Here is a 23,022-nt window from a genome sequence, read left to right as displayed (position 1 = left end):
CAAGCCACAAGTGAAAATTTCCATATTGCATTTCACAATTCAGGTACACTGAAATAGTACATAAATTTCCTTTGGGCCAGCACAAGGTATCTGTGAAATACAAAGGAACTTCATTTTTAGTTTCTCCTCCAAGCTGTTTCATTCAAGGCCTCACACCTGAGGTCCAAAATCTTCTGGTGCCAAGTATTTTGGATACAGGATACTCAGCCTGATACCCTTAGCTTGCATAGAATTTTTTAGCATTACAGTGCTGGGGAGAGTCAAGGTCGAGCTCCTAATGGGAGGAGGAGAGAATGGCGTCCTGGACAGTGGACTGCCTTGCTCAGAATACGGACGCCGTGGCCAGGCCAGACAGCAGAGCCTGGGTCTCTCCGGTTGCAGTCACGCTATACCAGGCTGCTGTGGAAAATGTCGTCTGTGAACAAGCTGACCCAGCACCCTCGGGGAGTGGCTCTCTCAGCAAACACCCCACTCCACCGCCACGGGGCCTGGACACCTCTTAACAGAATGGTCAGTTGATCATTACATCTTCATCCTAGTCCATAATCCTTACAACATTAAAGGATTTTTACAAAACAAAAAAGCCAACATTTGCATTAGGACCAGCTCTTAGGCTTCCTGCCAAATCAGTCACCTTTTTTTATAATATATGAGTCAGAGCACCTGAGACGCTAAACCAGTTTTTCCATGACGAAGACAGCCAATACCAAGATGCAAAAATCAAGGGGCACAAACCTGAATCTGCACCCAGCCCATACTTGCCCCCAAATTGCTCAACTTAGTAAACTCTGGCATTATAACAGTGCAGCATGGCTTTTTGAATGCTCACCAGCTTGGATTTGGCTGCTATACTTGGGCTGGTTACACAGAAAGCAAAAGCCAGGCGGCCTGGAACTCGGAGGCTACCATCATGGGTGGCTGGGACTTGCGGATGAACCCAGCCAACCCTGGTCCCACCCTCAGCGCTGCACGGCAGCCATGTGCCCGGGGCGAGCTGCTTCATGCTGTGGGCTCGTTTCAACGCCCACGATGTAGGAGGCACGGAATCCACAATGGCCAGCCGTTATGGGTGGAAGGGTTCTATTGAGTATGTGCCCACCCAGGATCTGGCAGGAGCTGATTATTACTCATTAATTTTGCTTGTCAGTTAGGAAGGCCCTTGGGGGCCGTGGCTGCTGGTGAGTAACATGTGAACCTGAGGGCAATAAAATGACTTCAAAGAGGCCTTTGATTCGGAGGCTCAGTTATTCCTGGGAGCCTCACCCCTAACTGATCCAAGTGAAGGGGTTTTACTATTCTGCATCCTATGTGCTCAGCCAAGCCCAGAATAGAAAGTGGGAGAGGCGAGTGTAAAAAATACCGTTGCAGGGAACAGCTGGACTCACAGCTGGCAGGGCCTGGAAGGAGAGCCGGGTCCTTGCACACGGGGCTGCGCACATCCCTTGGGATGCTGCGTCCTTTGTGCTGACCTCCTCAGCAGCACTCGGAACAGGGAGGACACAGCCTCCTTCCCAGCACCGCCTGACATCCTCTGTGAGCGATGCTGCTTCTCCCAGGAAAGGCAGACGACTCTCAAAGCCTGCAAACACTGCTGCACCCCGAGGATGTTCCTGTCTCCTTCTCCCTTGAACCACATCCTCCCCTAACAGCGTGCTGAGCAGGCCGTGACAGCAGAAGTGGACTATGCAGGGCGGCTCCCCGCCAGCCTGGGGTCAGCTAGGGCTAGAACCTTCAGGCACAGCTCCTGGGGCAGGAGAGGGAGCAGGGCAGCCGGGGCAGGGTAGGGACGGAGAGAAGCGCTCCTCTCCTCCCATGTGGGTGGGACCTCAGCCTCTCAGGTACAAGTGCTCTGAGGGGCAGTTCACCCAGGATTATCCTCAGATAAAAGCCCTACGGTGTGCTTCAGCCAAGGCTGGGACCGTCGCCCTGATGCCTGATGCAGGAGGTGGGTCCCACAGGAGGTGTGCCCCATGTACCCCGCCGCTGGACACGCATGGGTCAGGGAGAGGAGCAGGGCACAAGGGAGACAACTGGAGCCTCAGCAAAGGGGGATGTTGTGACAGGGACCATCTCAAGCAGAAGAAGTTGTAAATTTGGCCACACGTGGCCTGCACTGCAGTGGTCTCTATTCAGTCCTTTACTTTGCTTCCTGGACATCTTTAGCCCCCACTCCCACCCCCACGGACAGCTCTGATGAGTCTATCTGGCTGTGGCTACTGGTTTTGGAATTATAGGACATGGAGGATGGGAACATGGGTGACATTTCAGAGACAGCCATGAGGAGGTTTTCTTGCTGTAATATAGGAGAGCTGGAGCCAGCATTTCCGGTGTCATGGGCTCTGCTTTGCTTAACAAACCATGCCTCCTGAAGTCCATCCCAGCCCTGCCAACCTACTGCTCTCCATTCTCTGCCAATGCTACCAAGCAGCACGGCGCAGGGTAATCGGGGCCCCTGCCACATTCCCGTCACTATTTCTCCCTTAAAGACAAGGCACAGGCAAAAGACAGGATGAAAAGGCAAAATAAATGATCCATAGGGGAACGCATCTGCTTTGAAGTCAGAGGCTAAGGCGTGTGCTGGATGCAGCGCACCTGAAAAGGGTGCCCATAGGTGCTCGTCTAGATAGGAAAGAAGAGTTGGGAGCAGCTCAGGACGGGGCAGGCGCTTTCCTCAAGCCAGGCTTCATCTGTAGCACTGGGCAAGAGGTGGAAGGGGGCTCAGTGGCTAAATAAAAGTCCTTTCCAGGGCTTCTCAGAGCCTTTAAAAGGTTAATGTGCCTCATGAATCCTGAAAAGGGGGATGATGCAGTTGCTGAACATATTTTGTTCTGGAAACTTCCCCTGCACACACTTCCAAGGGTGTTTCTTTGGATTATGCAAAATGGGAGAGATGTTGCTGTGTCTACTGTTTGTCCTTTATGACCCCAAACTGTAGATGAACACAGTGCAAATTTAATACATGGGAATTCTGGGAGAAAATGACCCTATTTCCCTTGACAGCCCACATGAGCATTAGAGAAGGGGTATTCATGCATGGAGAAGGATGCTCAGAATAACCAGACTTCTCTACCCTGGATCAGAGAAAATAAAAGCAGTAACTCTTCTCTGCCTTCCCCAGAGATTACAGTAGCTACTTGGGAAGCGACGGGCAAGCACTGTTCTTAGAGATGAGCCACGAAAGGTCAGCTGCAACAGAAAGCATCCGACTGCAACATTCCACCTCAAGAAGAAACACAGCCGCATCCCTAACTCTTTCGCAGAAGGAAAATCACGCGGTCAGCCCAGGTCCAGGGGTGTTACATGCTGCACAGGCAGGGCACTACTTGCACTCCCTCGACCTTTAAAAATAGTCTCTGTGTCCCCACGAAGCCAAAGCCAGAGCACAGAGAGCTGTGTGTGTGCCCAGCCACAGCAGCATCGTGCACGATAGCTAGAATGTGGCGGCAACCCATACATCCATGAGCAGGAGGAGGGATAAACCCCTGGTGGTCGAGCCACGCGACAGAACCTTGCTTAGCCTTTAAAAAGCAGGAAACCCCTGCACGTGCTGCCCCAGGCCTGAGCGCTGGGGCCACACTCAATCCCAAGGAGCTGTAAAATTAAAACTAGCTAAAGTGCTGAATTTCATGTTCTACATATTTTACCACAATGTGTAAATTTTTAAGGAAGCAAATCGTCAGCAAGCAGGTGAGCTGGTGCCCTGATTAACTTCCAACACCAGTGCGTGGTCTTGCAGGAGCTCCCCAAAAGAAATCTGAGTCCCCACTGCCTCCCAGCCTGTTCTCAGTCTTGGGGATCACATTCTGGGGAGCTGCCAAGATCCAGACCTCTCTAGACGAGCCTCTCTGCAGAAAACTCCTGGTGAGGTGTCCTTGGTCCTCAGGGTCACCTACGGGTGCGAGGGTGGGGGTGATGCCCAGCACAAGGAAGACACCCTGTCCTAGCTGTGGCCTCGCTTAGCCTTTCACACCAGTAGAAGAGGTCTTCCCGAGCTTTCTCCCTCTGTGTCACTGCCCAGCACCCAGCCAGGCCCCGGAGGGCTCTTGGCGCTGCAGACAATATGCGGGCAGCACTGGACGATCACGTGTGAAGTCACTGCTGAGTATCAGAACCTAGGGCAGCAACAGTGCAGAAAGTGCTGCCCTGTTCCGAGAGCGCAGAGTCCAGGCACAGCAAGTGAAGCAAGGCTGTGAAAAGATGCTGCTGCGAGAGGCAACGCTGCAGCAGTCGCTGCGGTACACATGGGTTGTGGGCACACCCAGAGGGGCTCGTCCAGGCTGGGGCACGAGCACGAGTGCTGCCAGCGAAGCACGGCCGCGCGAGGGGCTGGAAGGCGCTGGCAGGGCGCTGAGCTGCGACGGAGCGTGCCCCCACCGTTAGAGGGAGGCACTGAAACGCAGGTGGGGACGCGGGGTGCAGCTCCATGCTGGGGCACCTTATAAGCATGCACAAGGCCCGATTCCAGCCCCAGTGCACCCCAAAGCAAAGCCAAAAACAATCCAATTTTATTTGGGGCTTTGGGTAGATGTTGTTACTGTTAGAAATATCTGGATCAGAGCTCACAGCCTTTCAGAAAGGGACCAAGTTCCTGACCCAGAGGAGGATGGGAAGGAAGAGAGCTGGCAGGAGGGACAGCAAGGGCAGGTTGGCAAAGGGCCAGCCTTCCAGAAGGGGGCACCTCTGTGTGGGCGGGGAGCCTGCAGGCCATGGGTCACAAGTGCCTTAGCAGATGGAAGACAGGGAAAGAATGGGCTCTGAGCTCGGCCTAGCCACACTGCAGCATAGCAACTTCATCTTAGCTAGGATTAGTTGTCTGGCAATTTAGCTTCAGAAAGGAAGAAGAGATCAAATTCTGGTAAAAAGGTGACTTTTGGGGACCTGGGCAACTCTCCTGAGCTTGAGCACATGTCCGACAGCCTCTAAGGAGCCCAAGGAGAGTGTTCTGGAAGCTGGGAAGCAGAGGGCCGACTGTGTCCACCCTCACTGGGTGGCATTCTTGGCCAGGGCCGATCCTTGAGTCCTGTAATCTTCCGTGCCTGCTTCTCAGTTGGAAGGGGACAGCTGGGAAACTGCAGGTCGTTTATCCAAACTGCTGGGGCCCAGAAGTGTTTTGGATTTGGGATTTTTCTGGATTGTGTAATGGTGCACAGTAGGCTATTTTGGGGAGGGGACACAGGCCTGACCACTGAGCTCCCTTACATTTCACATCCACCACACATGCATAGCCAGAGGGCAATTTTGTGCAACACATTTAGTCATTTTGTGGATGAAATAAAGTGTCATAGTGTCGAATTTTCCACCTCAGGTATCATGTTGGCACTCAAAAAGTTTTAGCCGGGCATGGTGGCCACTCCCGTCATCCCAGCACTCGGGAGGATGTGGCGGGAGGATCTTTGTGAGTTCAAGACCAGCCTGGGCTACATAGTGATTTCAAGCCCAGCCTGAACTGCACAGCAAGGCCCTGTCTCAAAAAGAGTTTCAGTTTTGGAACATTGGGGTTTGAATGATCAGATTTTGAATTTCTAGATTGGGGATGCTCAGCCTCAAGTCACTGAGGACATAACAGTCCTACAGGGTCCCTCAGGAAGTCCCTGTGGAAAGGGCGCAGATGACGGCAGGCTCTTAGGACCCACATTTCTCCCCCCACCCCCAGATGTGGATGCCTCCCAGCGCCAGAAAGCTGGCTTCTCTCTGCTCCTGACACCACGGGGTTTGAGCCTCGGCAGCCCCTAGGGAGAAATGGATCTCACCACCTGCGCCCCAGTGCTGTTCCCCTGCTGTCTGGGAAGTTCAGGTATCTCAGGACAGCACCGTGGGCCCGCACAAACTTGCTTCCTTAGCTCACAGACATGCACAGTGGAAAAGCTGCCACAGCCCCAGTGTCCTCAGGTGGTCTCCAGGGCAGATGCTGCCTGCTTTTATTGCTCAGGTACAGATTTTAGACAGGAAGTGGAACCCATCAGAAGGGCCCTGCTGGAGGAGCAAACGGGATCCCACACGGCAGGCGCCGCTTGCTCAAAGGGTCCTCCAGCAGGTGGGGACACAGGCAGCAAGCGGTGGACACCTGCAGCGGGATGCAGCTGCCTTCTGGCCCTGTGCCCTTGGGAAATATTAGAGAAAATGACAACAATAGATGGTAATAGCAATAATAACAATAGGGCTGGGGAGATAGCTCAGTAGAATAAGTGCCTGCCTGGCAAGCATAACGTCCTGAGTTCAATCCCCAGTACCCAATAAATAAATAAATAAATAATAATGGAAAATATTAAGAGAAAATGATGATGGAAATACTAAGTGAAAAACTGTGGCTGCACCACAGTGTACGGCGCATCCTTGCCGTCCTCCCCAGCAGCGCAGCGCACAGATGTCTCATGCAGCTTTACACTGTGGTGTCCTGGGGACCCAGAGACGACGCGGATGGTGTGGGAGGGCTGAAGCCAGACGCGAAACCCATTCACCGCAGGGACTTGCACATCCTCGGATTGCGTAGCTGTGCAGATCCCAGGACCAGTGTCCCTAGATGCTGAGGGTGGCTGCCTGTCACCATCCCAGAGGCAGCCACTGACACAGGGCCATGCCAGGGTCACACTGACACCTGGGCTGCGACTGTGTGAGGGCCCTGTCTGATCCCACAGGCAGAGGTCAGTTCTGGGCTAGAAGTCAAGGCAGGGGTGGCCCCAGGGAAGGGCGGACAGGAGATGAGCAAGAGCAAGGCACAAGGGTGGGAAAGCACCTGGGGTGGTGGCGGACGGCTCATCTGGGTCGGACCCCACTGCCCTACACACTCATGCCTGTTCCCACCCTCCGTGAAGAGGCCACCTGCCTTTGGAACACCTAGGAAATCCCAGTGTACTGAGGTGCCTTCCCACCTCCAGTGGAACGGGAAGAAGCCGGGCAGGAGCCCACAAGGAGCAGGCCCTGCACCTGGCTGCTCCATAGACCCATGGCTTTGTTCTTTTCCCTTCTGCTCAGGAAGCAGAGCTGTAGGCCAGGGCCAGGAGTGACTCGCAGAGTTGCTGTTTCAGAGCCTGAGAGGCTGGACAAGCCTACCAACAGGCTGGCTGTCAGCTTGAAACAAGGGTCCCCCGTCACTGTATCAGAAGCAAGGGAGAGCCAGGCACAGGGGTGCACACTTAGAATCCCAGCACTCTGAGAAGCTGAGGCAGGAGGGCTGCAAGTCAGAAGAACCTGGGCGACTTAGTCAGTTACGGAGACCATGTCTCAACATTCAGTTTCTTTAAGAAACAAACGGGCTGGGGAGGCAGAGGCTGTAGCTCAGTGGGAGGCTTTGCATTTAATCCCCAGTACTGAAGAAAAAATTATGCAAAACTACTCTCCGAGGAAGGCCCTGCCCATGCCCCAGGCACCACTTTGTCCTTTTGGACTTCACGGTCAGCACCCGGTGCCCTAGGTCCCTCACGGGTCAGCCACAGACAGGCCCATCTTGGGGGTGTCGGGACCAGCAGTGACACCCCTGGATGCTCAGCCCTGTCCCCTCTTCTTCCTTCTGCACTCAGCACACACGGCCCCTGCCCTGTTCACAGCAGGACCAGGCAGAAGGATGGCTTCCGCAGTGCCCCTGGGAGGGGCAGCAACGCTCTCCTTCTGTCTCTTCCCGAAAAGGCTCTGCCACGGCTGAACTGTGGCCCAGCCCCACCAGACTTGCTGCACCAGGGGTATTGGTATGATCACGTACTCTTAGGGGTCATGAGGAAGCTGAGGCAGGATGATGCTGAGTTTGAAGCCAGCCTGGGCTATGTAGTGAGTTCACAGCCAACCTGGATTACACTGTGAGACCCTGACTCAAAAATACAAAGCAAACACGCTGGAGTCTCACCCCCTGGCCTACATCGTGGTGTAGTTGGAGACAGTCATGAAGATGGCATTGACCTTAAAGAATGTCATTAGGCCAGGTCCTGGTCCAGTATGACTGATCACCTAAAGAGGTCAGGGATACACAGAGAAGACCCTGTGGGGACAGGGAGAAGATGCCTTCTGCGAGAAACAGAAGCCAGCCCTGCAGGACCTCGATCCTGCCCCCTTAGTCCATCTCGGGACTGCGTGAGGGCAGCCTTGCTGTCCAAGTGCCTGACCTGCGGTGTTGTCATGCAGCCCAGCCAGCTGACAGCAGAAGGAGCTTAGGAGACAGAGTAGGGATGGAGCCCACCTCTAGACTTCCAGGAATGTCTTGTCTGACTTCTGTATTTTGTTAGACTTGGTTTGACTCGGGGTTTTCTGCTACCAGCAAGTGTGCAGGACCCCAGGTGTCAAACCCATCACAGGACTGCACCACTCCCCTGCGCAAACTGAAACGTGAGCCTCCTCCTCCTGCTACTCCTCCTCCGATCACAGGGCTCACATTCCAGTTATTCTAAACTCATACCTTGCCCCCGGGTCACTTATCCAAAACTGTCCAAAGAGAACCGAAGTCATAAATCGGGATGGACAGGGCGGCAGATGAGAAGTAAATTAAATAGAGAAGTCACTGCCTACACTTAAATCACAACTAAATTCGATTCAACTGCATAATCCACAGACACATAGGCACAAAAGAAGCCCATGCTCCCAGCCTTGGTGATATCTTTTTTTGATAAGCCGCTTCTTATTACACTTCCCAGAAAATAACAGAAAATAAATTTCCTAGTAAAATGAAATAATAAAAAATCTCCTCTCCAGAAACAGAGCCGGTGACTCCCCACACAATGGGTCCCTAGAAACACGAGCCATAGATAGGTGGCACCCGGGAAGGCACCTCCCTTCGGACCCTTCATCCGCTCCCACTGGATGGGCATCTGCGGACTGCTAGGAAGTAGCGGAAGGGCTTGGACTGTGCAGGTGCAGTCAGAGCCCCCCCCCCCCCGCAACTGGAAGCTGAGAAGGCCAAGCACTCAGAAGGGAATAGAACACTCCCGAGTCCAGGGCCAGGGACAATCGGGGAGGGCCGGCCAGATCCCACTTGGATGGGGTTCTTGGGGCCACTGGGGATGGGGCAGCCTGGCTCATGGGCCCTGACCAGCAGACCCTGCTAATGTGTATGTGACACTCTCACTTTCAGAGGTAGCAAATGCGGCGCTCCTTGGCACAGGGAGGAGCCGATACCCTAGATCTCCCCTGGAAGTCGGCCCCATTATGCTGTTCAGCAAACATCACCCATGCTTGTGTGTGGCTCTATGCTTTGTCCCTTGCTGTTTGATGCTGCCGGCAATCCCAGAAAGCCACCTCCTTGGGGTTCATCATGAACAAGCATACCTGAAAGCCGCACATTGAAAAGAGAGCTCCTTCACTTAAATGTCCCCTTTCCCAGAAGGGCCCATTTTCCAGAGGCCTTGGAAGGCAGGGGTGGGTGCGGCTTGAGCGTGGACTGCGCCGGCTCCAAGGAGCCAAGGCGCGGTCAACAGCAACGCTCCTCCACAGGAAAGACGGGCAAAGGCTGTTTCCCCAAATGTGCTGCTGCCCTTGCTCAGCAGAACCATCCTGCAGAACTGCCTGGCTCCCTGCCTACGCAGAGATGGAGTCCTGCCTTCCTCCGCGCTCCTACACTTCCTCCCTCTCTTCTGCAGCTGCTCACCTGGCTGCTGTGCTCCCTGGCGTGGCAGAGGCCAGGCGGACTCAGTGCTTAGGGTGTGGTCGGCCTCCGTTCACTTCGCACAGCCTAGGCTAGGTGTCTCCCTGCTCAGAGGGTCGCTGCAAGCAGACTCCCACTTCTGGGACGGCGCTGTGGGTTCAGCAGCCCTGCTGGCCTCTTTTTCCTAGCTAGCAGGCTATCTCCCTGCCAGGAGTGAGGACAACAACACACTGTCATGTGCCCCCAGGGGGAGAGGTATCCAGAGGGCTCTTTTAAGTCCCTGAGGCCACGGTTCCAGGGGCATTTTCATGTGTCCATCTCTAGACTTACAGCAGTTCATTCTAAGAAAAGTCACTGTAACTCCAAGCAACGAAAACAGCTGACAGTCCACACACCGCCCACCCTGCGGCCCAGTAGGAGCTCCAGGCTGCTGAGTGACCAGTTCAGGTAAATGATGTCACTTCCTGGTCTGGAACAGCTCAATGAATTTCACATTGAGGGGTGAGCTGACCTATATACCTCTCTGCTTCATTCCTAGTTTGCTCATCCAGAAACTTACCCACATGACCTCAGCCCATGAGAGCCAGGGTCCGCCCCTACCACCTTCTCCCTGGCACCACCTGGGATGTCTTTCCAGGGCACCTGCCATGCTCAGCTGCTGAGGGCATCCTCACCGCGACAGGACCCTGTGGGCAGGGGGTCTGCGTGAGGGACAGGATCCAGGCCGGAGCACAGGAGGTGTGAGGACACTGCACTGTTTGGGACATGTGTCAGCAGCTGGAGCTCAGGGCTCCAGTGGGGACAGAGGTGGAGGCAAAGGCGGGACCCTGCCAGCCCACACACAGATGTAGTTCGGTGCCAATGGCGGGCACATCTTGGAGGGCCGGAAGATGGGGGCTATGAAGAGCTGCACGGCAACCACCACAACACTGGGACTTAGGGCAGGGGTTGGGGAAGGTGGCAGGCCCAGCAGGGAGCTGCCACACAAGTTCCCTCTTAGGAACAGGAGCCAGGGCCACCTCAGGAAGGGATGTGCCAAATCTTGGATGGTGGCCAAAGCATCTCCCCAACTCCTATGGTGGAGTCCTGACCCCACTAGTTCAGAATGTGGCTGTGTTTGGAGGCAGGGCCTTTAATGAGGCGATGAAGCTAAGAAGGCCACAAGGGCAGGCTCTGCCCAATGGTCAGTCCGGGAAAGATGGGCCAGGTGTGGCAGTGTAGAAGCCAGGCCCTGGGTTTGATCTCCAGCACTAGGGAGGGGAGGAGGAAGATGAGGAAAAGGAGGAGGAGAAAGAGGAGAAGGAAGAAGAGGAGGAAGAGGACAAGGAAGAGGAGGATTAAGGGGAGGAGGAGAAAGAAGGGAGGCCATCAGGATAGACCCACATAGCTGGTAGATGCTGTGAAGATACAGGGAGACTGCACATCCGGAAGCTGGCCCAGGAAAAAGCAACCCACACAGCCCCAGCTGTGTGAGCCTGCCCGAGCTGCCCACCCTGCAGATGCTCGAGACAAGGCAGCAGCCACAGCTGGTACCGAGGGCTGTGACGGACATCTTGGAGGGATGGAAGAGGGGCCAGGGATGGCAGGCTTTGCTCCTGTCTCCCCTCCAGCCCTAGGGTCTCTCTCTGGGTCATTTCCCTGTTCAGACCTCAGTGGACACCTTGTTGCTGGGATTCAGGCAGTGCGGGGTCCTTGGGTCCTGTGTTTGCCCGCGCCACTTCCACAGGCCCTTCCATAGGCTCTTTCTCCATCCGCCCACAGGGCTCCCTCTACAGGGGCTCTGCAGGCCCCTCTGCTCCTCACCTTGTCCTGCTCTCGGCCAGCACACCCCACTGCCTCCCGAGATTCGTCACCTCTGCACCCCAAAGCCTGAGCTCCGGCCCCTGGCAGCTCGCCCCATCCACCAGGATGGTGGCATCCTGAGTTTACTCATTGTCCCACTGTGAGCTCCTCCCCCAGGGCGGAGACGTCCATGGCATCCACCTTGTCTCACAGGGTGGGTGTCCTGGGAGAAGAACCGGAAGCACTGTGCTATCTAAGCAGAGTCAACTTGGACATGACAGAGGTAGGGTGGAAGGATCCCAAGGGACAGCGCCCAGGCCCACAGCAGCCACAGAGTGGAGGGTGTGGCGCTCTACTTGGCCCTGGAGGGTGTGGAGTACCACTTGGCCCTGGGAAAGGAAACTGAAACCCATGCTACAACACAAAGGGAGCCTGAGGACGCTGAGTTGTCAGAGTCACAGAGGCAGAAGCAGAAGGGTAGTTGCGGGGTGTGGTGGGGGTGGGGGAGTGGGGCTCCAGTGTTTAAATGGGGACGGAAGGACAAAACAGTTCTGTGGATGGTGGACATCGACTGCAAGATCGCGTGAATGTCCTCAAGGCCGCCGAGCTATAGCCTAAGAAGTGATGAAGATCTTCAGCTATACGCTGGGTGTATGTCACCAGGATTAAAATTTTAAAAAGAATTAAATAATGTCGCGTGAAAAGTGTGTGTTTCCCTGCTGCGCCGTCCGCGCATGCGCACTGGGAAGCCGCCCTGCACGGCACAGCCAAGGGTGCCCAGTTGGTGAAGCGCCATTCAGCACCCAGAGAAAGCCACTGCTAATCTAATCTGGGAGGAAACAGTCCACAGCGCAAATTACGAAGCAGGGTGCTCGGCCTCGGCCCATCCAGCAGCCAACACACCCCTGGCTACTGGCTGCTGGCTGCTGCCTGCGCCTTCTCCCTTTGCACTTTGTTTTTACAGTGATACTAAGAAAGGCAGCATGGCTTTTAGCTTGTAGAATTTTGTTATGTAAAAGACTGGATCTCCTTTTCCCTGCTTAAAAAAAAAGTCCTGATCAACACTCCACTGGCATTTCTGCGACTTCACATTCTCGGCCGCACGCTCCATGACTCAGCGCTTCGGTGTTCTGTCCAGATAAGTACTGCTGGACTTCCAGAGCTGAGCTTTCCAGCCGCGGCCAGCGCGCTGGCTCCTTCGTGCTGGGGGACACCTCTACCTTACTGAAGACCCAAAACAAACGTCAGGGCTCTGTGCCGCAGCTTCCTGGCAAAAGAAACCCCCCAACTCCCCTCGCGTCCCCCCACCCTCCCAGTGCTTTTCCTGTGTACAAAAGAAACCTAAAGGAGGGCACAAAGCCCCACAGAGAAACAGAGAAGATATAATGGAAAGCAGGAAGTCAGACCAGGAAAGAAAGGCTCAGGGGACTCTAGTCTTGCTCTGCAGTGGTGACAACGGGCTTGATGGCAGCCTTGGGTCGCCAGAAGCAGCCCTAGGACCCTGCTTCTAGAAGGCCCTGCCTTGACCTGTGCTCCCCGTCAGTGTCCTGCTCTTGTCCACACTCTTTGATCCAGGGACACTGCACTTCTCTTGGCACTGGGCCCTGCAAATATTGTAGCAGATCCTGACTGGGGGGACCCAGGTGGAGGTGACAATTTGCAGAACTGTTTCAGTGGCTGCCCACGTTCTCCAGGGGACCTGGAGCTAGTATCTACCATCATCTTTGGTTACTTCAAGAAGCCTCAGGAGGTGTGTTCCTGCCAACTCCTTACTAAGCTTACATGGCAGGTAAGTTAGACCCTGGGTCACTGGGAAGGAAAGAGATACATTGTTTAAAGCATTTAAGGGGACAACATTGACAGTCGTTCTCAAGGAATTACCAACTAGGTCATCCCCCACCCTTTCTACCCTACGGGTCCACAGGTCCCAGCACCAGGTAGGCACAGCGCTGCTCTGGCAATGGCCTGGCTGTCCCAGTGCATGGTGGGCAGCAGACCTAGACCTGGACAGAGAGGAGCTGGCCTCCGGTTTGGCTGTGGCTTGGCCAGGAACCAAACAAATTAAGCACCAGACAAAGCCAGTCTGCAAGGGGAGTTGAGGTGGCTTTCCTGGTCTGGCGAGGAAGAGGGGTGGGTTGGGGTGGGGAGGAGGACAGGGATGGCAGAGCCAGGGCTTCTGGAAGACCCCGCCCCACTTTGCGAGCTCAGATCCTACCCTCTGCATCTTTGCAATTCACTTTTCTGTTTTGTTCATAGAGTTTGAAATTGGACTTTGTTACTTGTAACCAAAAGATGCAAATGAATGGGCTGAGGGCTCTATCAGTGCAGTGGCTCATTAGAGGAACCGCTTTACACAGACAATACCCCTGGCCCCCCTTTCCTAGAAACAGGCCCCCACTCATCCCCGGCCACTTGCTTGGAAGGAGGCTGGCCTCACTGAACAAAGGAAAGTACAGATGACTAACCCTCCCACCCCGGGATGAGAGAGCACTGTGGCCACACAGGCGCCCAGACTCTGAGCCTCATGGGAAGGCCACACTGCCTGGGCGGGGCACCCCTTCCCCCACACTCGCCTCTCCAAGTTTGTGCTCTGTTCTTGGCTGTTGCCATCAGCTCTTCTTTACCATTCCACCCCTGAGCTGTGTTTCCACCCAGCATGGCGAGGCCTGACTTGTTAGGATGTTTTAGCTCATTCTCTGCTCTGAGTCTGACCCGAGGGCTGCGCCAGGTCAGGGTGGTGCCCGGCAGATCCACAGCTCTCGTCCCTTCCTGTCAGATCGGCTGTTCCATGGGAGCCCTCTGAGCTCTGTGGCCCTTCTGCTCCAGATAAGAACCCCACAAACCAACCAGACAACCCCTACAGGTTCTTGGCTCCTCAGATCAGTGGGGACACAGATTCCTGGGTTCTCCAGGGACGGGCATCGCTGGTCACTCTCAGGTGCACCTATCTGCTCCCCTGTCCAAGCGCTGCTTCTCAGATGACTCATGCTCACCCCACTGGTGGGAGGGGATGCACCCGAGATTTCCCAGGTGCCTCCTGTTGGCCAGCTGCCAGGGCCAGGGTGGCCTGCCCAGGTGTTCTCCACCTGTCCCACCTGCCAAGGCGGAAGCAGGTGAAGGGACACACCCTGAGATAAGCTCATGCCTGCCAAACCTACATGCTCCCTGGCTCTTGGTGACTTAGTGCCTGGATGAGCTCAGACAGGTGTGGTCTTCACCCTGTGGGTAGGTGAACTCGGGGTGGGGGGCAGACACTAGTGCAACCAGGTTATGGTAAGTGACAGCTGGGTTCTGGTGTAAAAGGCAGGAGCAGAAGGCTTAGTGGTGGAGGGAAGGCCTCCCAGGTAGATGGGACCAGGAGCTCAGAGAGGAGGCCTACAAAAGTGGGGGAGCGGAAGAGGAAGACAGGTTCCGTACAGGCCTGCAGGTGACAGCGCATGTGTGCAGCTGGAGCCTTCTCCCATGCAGGAACGTGAGGCCGACAGGTTTCCATCTTAACTGGTGTCTCTGGGGCCTATGGTTGTAAGGGCAGTAAGGTGGCCAGTAATGGTGGTATATTCCCAAAACTTGGGAAGCTGAGGCTGGGGATCATTATGAGTTTAAGGCCAGCCTGACCTACATACAGACACCCTGTCTTAACTTTCCTGGCGCCCCCAAAATGAGGCAGAAGGGCAGGTGAGCAGGACAAAAAGGCAGAAGACATGGAGACTGATTTTCCCAGAAAGGGGCTTACGGAAGCTCACCACCCACAGCCGCAGAAGGACCGAACCCCAACTGTTCGGCAATTCAGACATCCACTCAGGACTATGCATTCCCAGCCCTGTCCTGTCGGTGGCCTCTGGGACACAGCATGATGAGAACTGGATTAGAACTCTTACAGGCTGGTGGCTTGGGACACATGGGTGACCCTCAGCTTGGTCCTCTGTCAATCTAAGGAAATGCAGAAGGTAATACGGAGCTGAGCTCCTCCAGGGCAATCTTCACCCTCTCACAGGCATTCAGTAAGGGACCACTGGCAAACAGAGGCCACGGGAGCCCTCTGTGTCCCATATGTGGATCTTCCACCCTTGTGGGAATTCAACTCTCGCCCTCTCTGGGAACAAGAGGACGAAAGGGTATGTGCGCAAAGGCCCCTATGTACTCAGGTGCCGTCAGTGCCAGGGCTGTGGCTTGCAGGCCGTTTCACCTGGCCTCAAGGTGCCCCACAGCTGGTCCGGTCTCACACTCCAGTGCACCATCTTGGTCCCTGCGAGGGCACTGAAAGGCCAGGTTCACAGACCTGGCCTGGAGGACGCCTGCGCTGCCATCCCTCTGCCTGCCTGGGGCTGCAGACCCTCAAGACATCCAGGGCAGGTGCAGAGCTTGGGCCCAGGCCTCTACCCCAAAGCGCACCTCCCTCAACTTGGCAGGCTGAGCGCCCGCCCTCCAGGACCTGCCTGCACCGCCAGCCCCTCTGGGCCAACTCGGTGTCCTGTGCAGGCCTCGCTGCTCCCCCAGTCCAGTGGGCACAGCCCACCCCCGCCAGCGTTCACACTGACCCTCACCACGCCGTGGCACCCGCTCTGCCCACTGCTCCTCAGTGCTTTCCTTTGCTCTGACACTGGAGAGAAACGTCTCCACAGGGCTGATAAGCCACTCTTACTTTGTCCCCTCCTCAGCTGCTATCACGCATTCACACACCACAGGGCCCTTGCAGGTGCTGTTTGCCCTGTGTAAAGCACACACACACACCCGTCTGTTTGCCTTTCCCGCCCACCACACCCAACTTGCACTTCAGAGTTAGTTTCTCACATACTCCAGCCTAGCCTGTTTTTTTTTTTTTTTTTTTTTTTTTTTTTTTTTTTTTTAATCCCAGCCTCTCATTTCCCTTTCTTTCCACACTTTACTCAGTTTGTAATTAAAAGATCATCACTTGATCGTTTAGGCTCGGTGGGCCTCCCTCACTAATCTGTGGAAACCTAGCTGCCCATTTTCTCTTAGCATTATTTGCCCAGCAAGGAGCACTGAGCCCAGTTCACAGAGATCAGCGAGAGGAAAGAGGGAAAGAAGGAAAGGGTGGGGGAGAAAAAGGCAGACAGGAGCAGCCCAGTGACACTCACACGTGTGGTAAGTGCTCTACAGCTGGCACTCCCCCAAAGTGCAAAGTCTGTTCATAGTGTTTGCCACGTCTGTGGTGTGAAGACCCCTCTTCAGCCCAGTCTGAGCTGCAGGACGAGCCTGCTCAGCAGGCAGCTGGGCCCAGATGCCCACAGCGGCTCAGAGCGAGCAGCAGCCAAGCTGGCTGCGGCTGCCACTGACCCAGCCGTGCCAGGAGTGTGGTTTAGGAGGCCCAATATGCTCCTAGAGGCCACCAACTCTTGACACAGCTGGCCCTTGCATTCGAAATCAAAAGAATTGCAACTAGCAAAAGATGCTAATGACCAGAAGAGTTTTAAAGCAGCTAGCTCCAAAAACAATGAAAATTATAACCACCAAAATGTCTTAAAATAAGACAAAAAAAGAAGGCAGGGTCCACAGCAGGGAGAGTACTGTCTCCAGACAGAGAAGTCGAAGCTGTTCTGCATCCAACCTTCGCCTTTTCAGGGCCACTGCTGAGTTAAATGTTTGTGACACTGTTTCAGGCAAGTCACCCCTGGTGACGCGGCATTCTAGTGCTTCATCCTCATAGCTAAACAGAAGCCAAACACAAACCTTCCACACCAAGATACAGAGGTAAAGAGGTGGTAAAGATGACAAAGAAAACCTTTTTTTTTTTTTTTTTTTTTTTGCCTTCATATATCCAGGAGGAAGACGCCCTAAATCTAACATAAAATCCAGAGAGCAGAAAAGATTAATTCATTTGACCATATCCAAGCCAAATGTTTGCTTAAGACATAAAGAGCATAAACAGAATCAAAAGAGAACCAGCAAACACCCAAAATGATTCATTTACTTTAAGTATATAGTGCATCTTTGGGTAATACTCCCCAACGCACACACCCAGAGACAACACAAAGAAAAGGAAGTACCAAAAGCTCAAAAATTTGCAAGAAGATGGTTCAATCCTCATACTAAGAGAAGTACAAATTTGAAAAGTAACCTGTTTTATTTTCCCACATATCAAACTGGCAAACATTTAAAAGTCTGATGACTTCTTGGGTCAAGGAAGCCGTGGGGACCAGGAGGACCACACAAATTATTGGTGAAAGTGCAGCCTGCTGAAAAGCATAAATTGCTAGAGCGAATGCTTGCATGATAGCTGTCAGCGTGAACGCACAGGCTGTGTTGATCCTCTCACTCCTAAGAACTTTCTGCACATGTGCAAATGTACATGCATGCCAGGACATGATACACTACTATAAGTAAATATATATATATATATATATATATATATGTATATGTGTATATATATACATATATATGCATGCATACATATTATATATAAGCATAAACATAATGTATAGCATAGACTATATAATAGCAAAGACTAGAAATAACCATATTGTTTCCTTAGTAGATGGCTAGCTAAATAAATTCTAGCCCAGACTCTGGAACACTGTGCAGACATCAGAAAGGACAAGGCATTCTCTATATACTGACATGTGTCCCTCTAAAAGCAAAGAATAATATATACAGTATGCTACAGTTTGTAAAAGGAAAACAAAATCTTGGAAAGTTCACCTAAGAAACTGGTAACCACAGTGGCTTCTGAAGAGGCGGATGGGGGCAGAGACCGTGAGCAGTGTCCCTTCACCGTGTGTGTTCTGAACTATATGTGTGCATTATTTACTCTGGTAAATTTTGAAAAAGTCAGCACATAAGCATGTCTGCTGTTGTGTTATATACACCCCAGACAAAGCAGCCAAGTGGCAGAGAGGCAGTAGTGGGGAAAGCCTTCAAGAAATTTTAGTGAATCCACAAGAATATAAAAATATTTCTCAGAGCTTGAACAAATGCTTCTGATGCAGTACAGTTCCATGGCATATTCCACTGAATGAACACTGGTTGAGAATACCAAAGTATGTGTGTGTGTACAGCATTTCCAAAGTGGACACCAGTTATTAGGCTAGGATAATAGAAGTACGGGCTATTTTTAAAAATATTACTATTGCAATGATAGCAATTATTTTCAGTCTTAATTAAATTGTAGTGAAGTCACTTTAAATAACTGTTAGAAAAAGGATACAAATTACTTCCCAGCATATTAAACAGCTTTCAGGATAAAGGTCAGAAATCTTTGCAACCTCATGAGAATAGAAGAAAAACCAGAATATTGGTGACAAAAAAAACCAATCTAAATGTCCAATGTAGAAACAAAATGGGCCTTGGGCAGGTTAGGTGGCATCGATTACTGGCAAAATCCTAGAGATTATTCAAGAAAAAAGCCAGCTTCAGAAACCGACAGGGACTTACTAGGCACCACGCTGAATAAACTACACAAATTGCTAAAAGCAGCATATTCCAATCGATGGTGTTATTTTTAAACTTTTTCAAAGTGAAACTCTGAGAAGTGCCTGAGAGTGGGGACCTTAGGTGGAGTGGGAGAGGGAGGCCAGGAGGTCGGGAGGCCCGGCCCAGCCTCAGATCCTCAGAGCCGCCTTTCTATGACAGGAGAAGGTGCGAGGCTGACACCCTTCCCCAGGGGTGGAGGAGGAACCACAGGCCGCTGGGAGAGTCGGGAGGGAGCTGAGAATCTGGCTCCGGTGCTGAACACCTGGCCTGCTCAACGTGTGTTCACTGGTTCGTCACTGTGATACGATCCTGTGTTAAGACTTACACTGAGTAATTATTCTTAATCATCAGAAATGATTCCTGATAAAATGTTTCAAAAACTATAAAGGGCTGCACCAAAGAAAGGGAGTATTATTATTATTATTATTATTATTATTATTAATTATTTTGAAGGCATTAGAGGTTTTGTCATGCAAGTTCCGTTACAGATAACAAAAATTAAAGGCCAAGGCGGGGGGATAAAAATTAAAAAGATTCCAGCTCTCGACTTACTTCCTAAAACAATGGAGATGAAACCTAAGTCAACCAGTGTGCTACATGCGCCGAGGCAGGGAAATCTCTACTTCATGTGACACATGCAAAGGACAAGGTGGCGACTTTGTCTTGAGGTTGCCAGGAGCACGGGGCATCTGCCAAAAAGCCTTTTGGCATCTGTAAGTTCTGTTAGTGGAGGAGGTGAGGTATCCAGGGTTCTGTCCCTCTTTAGGGCAGAACTCCAGGGCCTGCTGGGTTGTGTTCTGAAGCTGTACATAATAGACGCACGCAGCCCCACAATCAGCATGGCTGATTTTGTCAGGTACTGAGTGGTTGAAGGAGGTGCACATATTTCAGTCAAGAAAGAAACCACTAAAAACACATTCTATGAAGAAAAAGGCAGCCATTCTGAGGAGTGGGCTGCACAAACAGGCACACAAGGACTTGAGTCTTCTTCACTGAAAACATGTGACTTCCGCAAGGAAGCCCAGGCAGGGCTGGCTCGGGCTGCCCAGGGGTGAGCGCTCTATCTCCATGGGCGGAAGGACTCGGCGGGCTGGGGAACGAGTGTGTCAGGACTGCAAGGCAGGAGGAGCAGGGTCACGCTGAGATCCTTTCTCGGTGGCAGCCTGGGCTTCCCACTGGCGTGGCTGTCTTGAGTGTGTGGGTGCTACTGACAGCTAAGGAGCCAATGGGGGGGTCCTGGCCCTGACACATCTTTATCTCCCCGTCCCCACCTAACACCTAGGGTAGATAAGGACACACTGCAGTCCATGCTGCCTCCTGTCCACCTGTCCACCAGCTGACCGACGTGGCTGCGCTTTAAAGGCACTGCCAGCAGTGCATGCGTAAGGGGCACAGCAGTTCCTTCCCGGGCAAGAAAAGAGACAAACACAACTTCTCTGACCCTGAACTTCATCCAGCAACAGAGGCAAAACCTTGCCCCTCTTCTACTTCTCTCTGCCAACAAGGCTGCCAGGCGCCCGACCCTCAGCACGCCCACATCCATTACAGAATCTTGCCCACATCCGTGCGCCTGACACAGTAGCCTGTGCACACTGCCAGCAGCAGAAAGTGACAAAACGTGCTAGAAACGCTCTTTAAAGCATTTGTTATAGAACACCGTGGAAGGACAGTCCTTTATTGAGATCCATATTTGTCCATGGAAATCAGTATGTCCTTTATCATCTTCATGGGAAAATGCACCCCAATGCACCCCTTCCGTTGTTCCCGGGAGGGCAGCCCCACTTGTTGTCAAACCGCCCTAGAGCATCCACACATCAGCACTGCTCAGGACCCTCCTAGGTGCTAATTTAAAAACAAAACAAAACAAAACAAAACAAAAAACTGCTAGCTTTCTCATATGGTCTGTTTTCAAGAACTATTTTTGTTCTCCTTACCCACAATGCCTGGCAGAGGATGAGTAGCCGCTTCCTGGGGCACAGCGCTGAGGGAGCGCACGCCTTCCCCTCTCCTCACTTCAAATGGCTCCTTGGAGACCCCTGGACCTAGCACTCCCTATGCACTCCTTTGATCCTTTCTCTTTCTGCTCCAGAAAGGTACTTAAAATGCTTGAATGATGGTGGCCTACCCTGAGCCTGACAGGTACACATGGCGACTTAGGCATTGTTCTGAATTTCTGTGTGCTGCTGAACAATAAAAGAAATATTTCTGCCCACTCTCCACCCACGAACAAGAATCAGTCACAGAAACACCCTGGGAAAGAGAGGCTGTGGGTTCAAGGGGTAAGGGGAACCCCCTGGAAGGCGGCTCCCGGGCCCCAGCAGAGCAGCTGGGGCACCAGGGGAGCTGGTTCCCACAGGACTCAGCATTTCTGGCCAGGTTGGTACAAGACTAACACAATGGTTGCGATGATGTAAGAGTTTCGTCTTACACATCCATGAGCTGCGACTGTTTACCAACACGCTTGGGGGAGGGGTGGTGCATGCACCCAACCACAATGGTGCCAAGCTTCCCCGCCACTCTCACATGTAGACAAAGCATTGAAACTGCCCGGGATGGCGCAGGAGTCAGAGGTGGGGAAATCTGTATTCTTTCCTTAAAATGACAGAAGGGGCAAAAGACATGGAAATCAGCTCATGAATGCCTTGCCCAGGGAGCATGTCACCTCTCCCATGTGCCAGACATCAGGACACTATAGACACGGAGGGCAACGCTGTGCAGCATGGCCTGTTTCTAGGCCGACCAGTACGCTGGCTGCACACATGGATGCAAGAGCTCTGTAAAGGAAGCACACGACCACACGCTCCACGACTCAGAGGGCAAAGTGGATGCCCGGGGATGGCTTGCAGACACTCGGTGTCTCGGGCCACAGCAGGCGCTGCACAGAGCAGCAGTGCCCTGCAGTCATCCCAGCTTATACCCTAGCATGTTTACGGAAGTCCCGAGGTCACACTGGTGAGAATGCCAGGGTGTCCCAGTCAGAGGTCAGGCATCTATGGAGAGGACTAGTCATAGTGGGGCTGGCAGAGCTTGAGGGGTGGAAGGGAATTTTCAAATGCTCTCTGCTCTCTGGCTGTAACTCCTGCTCTTTAGTGGGCTTTGGTCTCTGTCCAAACCCAGTGTGGGATGGCTGAGGTCTGCCAGGACGAGGAGCATGTGAGCACAGGGCGCTGTTTTGCATGGATGGAGATTTCTTTGTGGGAGAACCACCCGGGACAGTGAGCCCCGGAGGAAGCTGTCAGCGTTATGGCTCCAGCGGGCAGCCCGTGAGTGAGGTGAGTCCTCTAGGTCGGCTGGTGACAGGGCAGGGACCTCAGCTCTGGGTGTGCCAGCCAGGACTGCATGGGGGACATTAGTGGGGTGGGGGAGGGGCGTCCTTTGCAGAACGGCATTGGGACGAGTCGGAGTGTGGATTAGGACAGCTAAGGTGCCCCCTGGGAGACAGGATGCAGCGTCACGGCTCTAGGCCAAGTGACCGCGTCTGACTGTGGGACAGAAGGCTCTGGAGTCAATGCAGGATGGGACGCATGTACACACACACTAGCACTACTCTGGGGACTTCAGGTCGTCCCCTTCTGGCTCTTCCCTGAACCTCAGTTTGCAGGAGAGGGCGGGAGGGATGGTAGAGGTGACCGAGGGGGACACAGGGTTCCTGAGAAGGACAGGTTCGCTCCTTGCCCTTACCTTGCTAACCACGTTCTGGACGAGGCCGGTGCGGATGCCATAGTCCCACGCGTGGCAGTCGCAGTTGGAGGCGTTGTCCCCCTTGTCCGGAGGGGACGAGAGGGGCGGCATGTCACCCCCGTCCACGCTGCTGCTGTTGCTTCTGTTGCCCGTGGCTCCCCAGGCGGCAGTGGAGAAGGGGGTGGTTGGGGGACTGGTCCAGTTGCCCGGGTCGCCCCACTGGCCGGTCACGGTGGCCCCAGCCAGCTCAGAGCCTTTGCCGGCCCCGCGGCACCAGAAGTTGGGCTGGTCCAGAAGGAAGGAGTCCGAGAACTGGCTGAAGCCGATGAGCAGCGCGGGGATCCAGGTGAGCAGCACGAGGGTCCGCTGGTAGCCGCCGCCCAGGCCGCCCAGGAAGGGCAGCACCGACCCGTCATAGTCCAGCAACAGGAGGCTCGGGGCGGCTGCGGGCGCGCAGCAGCCCGAGTGCGCGCCGCCAGCTCCCGGAGGCAGCGGGGGCAGCGGCTGGATCTCTGCGCGCCCCCCGAGAGGCGCCGAGGCGGCCGCGTCCCCGGGCGGCAGGG

General features: G+C 53.7%; 1 protein-coding gene across 1 annotated transcript in view; it reads right to left on the bottom strand.

Annotated features, from left to right (window-relative positions):
• Slc22a23 (solute carrier family 22 member 23) overlaps nt 1-23,022 on the bottom strand; it is a 162,269-nt gene that overhangs the window by 138,116 nt on the left and 1,131 nt on the right. Inside the window, exon 3 of the mRNA XM_012514052.2 lies at nt 22,460-23,018. Within this exon, the coding sequence (XP_012369506.1) occupies nt 22,460-23,018 (559 nt within the window). The remainder of the gene's footprint in view (nt 1-22,459; nt 23,019-23,022) is intronic.

Source organism: Octodon degus, unplaced genomic scaffold, assembly GCF_000260255.1.
Source record: "Octodon degus isolate 3935 unplaced genomic scaffold, OctDeg1.0 scaffold00023, whole genome shotgun sequence".
Taxonomy (NCBI): domain Eukaryota; kingdom Metazoa; phylum Chordata; class Mammalia; order Rodentia; family Octodontidae; genus Octodon; species Octodon degus.
The sequence above is the reverse complement of the archived record's forward strand: the minus strand, read 5'-3'. Positions and strand labels throughout refer to the sequence as shown.